General features: G+C 39.0%; 1 protein-coding gene across 1 annotated transcript; it reads left to right on the top strand.

Annotated features, from left to right (window-relative positions):
- Window positions 1-2486: 2486 nt before the first annotated feature.
- On the top strand, window positions 2487-2828 carry LOTGIDRAFT_145721 (hypothetical protein; the record flags this gene model as incomplete). The annotated part of the gene is made up of 1 exon (XM_009060131.1): window positions 2487-2828. A coding segment is annotated over one exon (342 nt), but the record flags the coding sequence as incomplete, so codon positions are not given.
- Between the last annotated feature and the right edge of the window lie 1604 nt (window positions 2829-4432).

Below are 4432 nucleotides of genomic sequence, written 5' to 3'. Positions count from 1 at the left end.
CTAGGATACCATACCGCTAAGATAGTTTTGAGAATACGTGGCCTGGATCTCTTTAAATTAAGCCGTCAAAGTCCATTACCACTTCAATTTTATTATCACTCAATTCAAAGATTGAATGAAGAAATTGAATTTATGATTGAATTGAGAAAGGGAAAGTAGAGGAAATCAATGAAAAGGAGTTAAAAACGAGTGGCTTGGAATGTTTGTTGAATCAATCTACTGAAATGGAGGTGTTACAAAACCACACTTGATATTTGACTGGCAAGTATTTTGTATTCGATGGTAATGAGAACACTGGCCTAGGTCACAAAGTAAAGATTCGTGGTAAAACACAGTGCAAGGAATAAAGGTCAAAGGAATAGGTACGCCATTTTTTTACCAATCATATTTGGGCTTAGAAACGAGATTTATTTTAGCTAAGCCAATAAGTAATAGCGTTCACACATCACCGTCGAAATTTAAGCTTTCAAATCCATGTGTGTCCAGAATTATCCGCGTTTGCAAGTTATTAACTGGCGAACAAATATCCCCCGACAGACGTGGGTATCAAGAGTGAACAAGCATCGGATGACTTCGTGCACTTGGACATATGGACCAGGCAGCTGTGTAATTAAAAGATGTTTTTTTTAAATCCAAGTCATGGAAACGCTATAAATACTATCAGAAGCAATAACTATTGTGTGGAAGCTTACTGGGTTGCATTATAAACTTCCCATAAAACCCAATGGAAATCGAGCCATTATCGTTTAAACAGATTCACCTCGATGGTTAATGCTGCCATAAAACGCAGGGAAAGTAGATTAAAACTGTTATTGCCACTGTATTCAAGATGGCCAATTAATCGTCGGACTGCATTGCTGAAACCGGAAGCGCTCTTTCTCTTTCACTTCCGTTAACAGGAAATGACGTAGCTTTGACTTGATGTGTGAACGTGACAGAACGTCCATCGCACTAAAAGTTGAACTGAGTTTGGTCTTATTGAAAGATACAAGGCTTAAGTTTTAATTGGAAATCCAAAAACAGATTTTAATTTAACACTTGGTAATTTGAAAATATTGGTAACTAATGTTCCTAGTCACCAAGATGAACGAAGCTACAGGATAGTTGTTATGTGGGGTACGGCAAAGCTGTAGAGGACAAAGAGCGATACAACCCCCTGAACAGATCTATGTACCGTTAGCGCGGAATTACAGTTGTCTGACTCAATACAACAAGCGAAGATTCGTCTCCCTTGGAAAACATGAATAGGATATTTGCTTCTTGTGAAAATACGACGGTCATTACAATTAAAAGCATAGTCTCGAGAATCAAGGAAATAAAATGAAAATAACTCGGGACAGAGAGAATATATGGGTCCATATTTTGAAATCAGCACTCAGAAATGGCGACTGTGAAAAAGAAATGTCACATGTCTCCGCTCTCATCCCAGAATCTCCGAAACCAATAAATTCGCAAATTAAAACATTACCAGCCATTCGAAGCCTTTATCAATTCGTTTAGAAGATGAATTGAAATTGTGTTTTGATATTGGGTGAGAGCTATCATCATTGTGCAGTGGTGTTTGATAACTAGGTATCCCTATCCGAGAGTCTGCACATCTAAATATGATAATTTCTATTCGATATACATGTGCATACCCTTTTGACTACAAATCGTCAATCAAGCTCGACGTAATAGCTCAGCAAGGAAAAATGAACGCTATATATATGAAGGATATTACAAAAATTGGGAATATAAAAAATGAAATGCATGTATTTAATTGACTTTTACGTTAATATTCAAATTTGGAACGAAAAATGTCAATGAAAAAAGTCTTAGTGATGGAGATTCCGATATATCGATGTTTAAATTTTAGAAATTCTCAAAGATTCAAAATCTAATCACTATATGGCAGTCGACAATTCAATCCTTGATTACTAATCGCAAACCGATTGATTAAACAATAGTGTTAATCTAATTAACAAAGGGATTAATTCAAACTCATCTCACTGTCAATCAAAAAGTGTCACGTTCAAGTTCGAACGATAATATGAACTCCCGCCAATAATGTCACGTGATGATAATCCAGTAAACGAAGCGTTCTTATTGGTTGATTAAGAAGACAGTCGTTCGGTGACATCTTCTGAGTGAATCGAATCATGTAAGAATTTTAAACGGTCTTTAGTATAAATCGTGAAAAAATGTTGGACAAATCATTCAGCTCTCAGTTTGAGTAGTGTGATTACAGCTTTCAAATATAACTGCGTCTTTTCAGTGCTATTGGATATAACTGTACTTCATCCTGTGTGTAACGGTCTTTATTTCTTAGTGTGGATATAACTTTGTTTGCCAATATGAAGCGGAAACTTATCGATGCTTTTGAACGGCCAGAAGATAGTAAGTTTGGTAGATTTGAAGCTGAGGCCGTCCCAAGTCACGTCACTCATCCACAAGCCACGCCCACCAACCAAGAACCAACGCCAGCCGATATTGACTTGCATAATGTGATGACGAACTTTGTGAATATTTATGAGAAATTGGACCCTACAGACGACCCGGCCTTCAAGCCCAATTATTCCTACACGGAACTAGTATATCTAGCTGTGCTCCGATCTCCCAACTTTTGTCTTCCCATTGGTGAAATATACAAGTACGTCCAGAATAGGTTTGCGTTTTTTCGTAACAATGCTCGCCAACATTGGAAAAATGCCATCCGTCACAGCTTATCCAAGACCAAGTGCTTCACCAAGATCAGTCTCGGCCGAGGTTCCGGTGGTTCCAGTAGAAGCTGCTTCCTATGGTCAATCGATCCTTGTAGCATCATAAACTTTGCCCGTGGTGACTACCGACCTAACGTTGACAGGGATAGCGGTACCAATACATTGCGATGGGGTTACTATCATACCAACGCTGGGAACTTTTGGGATCAAGTTGCCATCGTTTTAGAGACCAAGATCGAGTTCTTCAAGGCCTGCTTACTGGTTTGTCCATCACCGTCAAAGCTTTGTGATCAGCAGATCTGTAACCTTCCAGTGACCAACATTCAGAATCAACTACCACAGTGCTCAACCCCTATGACCCCTGTCCACCAACAGTCACCGGTCGTCAACCAACCCACACCTTCACAGAGTTCTACGCCACCACCGAACGTCGTCTGTCAACCCAATGGTGCTTTCTATTCAAGTTCCACGCCTGTGATCTACAACAGCTCTACACCAGTCTACAGCCATTATAAACCAGTCCTGGAACAAACCCCGGTTCCTGCTTACCATGCTCAAGTTCCGTCCGATGCTTCGCCAGTATCTCATTATGGTAAAGTGTCATGTGATCAAGAAATCTTATACGAGCCACCTGTCAATACCTACAATGCTGCTAGCCCAGCTCCAAATGGTTCTTGTGCACAAAGTCCTAGTCCACAGTCTGCCTGTATCACACCAAGATGGTCTCCAGCGTATAGTTCCAGCGACTCTTCGATTGGTAAGGACAGTGGAATCGAACTCTCCAGTGCTGATCTTGAATCCATTCGCAACGGCATTATCCAGCAGTACCACTCATCACCTGTTGAATCCAAGGTGTTCGAAGCTTGTGGCTCACAAGTCGATCTGAACACCTCAAGTTATCAATCGAACGATTCTGGTCACGAGGAGTCCGAAGAGTTACCTGTCTTTCCTGCTTATGTTGCAGACGATCAACCGCTGGATTTGAGTGTCATTCCACACATGACCACGCCATCGAACGCCTCCAGCGTTTCTTACCAACCATACAGCTTTTCCCACATCCCACAATACAATTTCTCGCAAGTGGATTCTAATCAAGTGTACGCGTTCGATGCCAGTAAGACCAACTCGAGTGCTTATCAATCTGTTCAGTGGTTCCAGTAAAACCCTTAGAATCAGGACATCAGTGAACTTGTCTAAGTGGGACAATTTGTTATATCGTTTATTGTTGACTATTGTGATTTATTTATTTATTTATTTATTAATGCTATTAACTTTTTATTGTGCTAACATTTTCATTAAATTTTAACCATTTTTGTGCTATTTGTGTCAATTATTTTATGCAGGATTTGTTTGTAACACTATTTTAATGAGACTTTGCGTAAGTTATTCTAGGCTATTAAGTGCTTCTTGTAAATAATTTTGTTTCTATTTATTATATAACAATGAATATGTGCTAAAATATACTTAATAAAAATCATTTTTGTATTCCTTGTAATATTTATATTAGTCTGTTCTTAGGAGTCTTTGACTACCCTTAGCATCCATTTTGTCGTAAGGAAACACAAGTGTCCGTGTATCTAAAGTGAATATGACTCTCAATGATAAAATACAATTCCATTGGCCTTTGGTCAAACGAACAACGAACGGTAAATCTTTGACAGAGAAGCAATATTGTCTTTCAATTAGTCATTGATTGTTTCTTTAATTTCATTTGGACGCATGGAGATGGCCAA

Source organism: Lottia gigantea, assembly GCF_000327385.1.
Source record: "Lottia gigantea unplaced genomic scaffold LOTGIsca_402, whole genome shotgun sequence".
NCBI classification, from domain to species: domain Eukaryota; kingdom Metazoa; phylum Mollusca; class Gastropoda; family Lottiidae; genus Lottia; species Lottia gigantea.
This window is presented reverse-complemented; position numbering and strand designations above follow the sequence as displayed.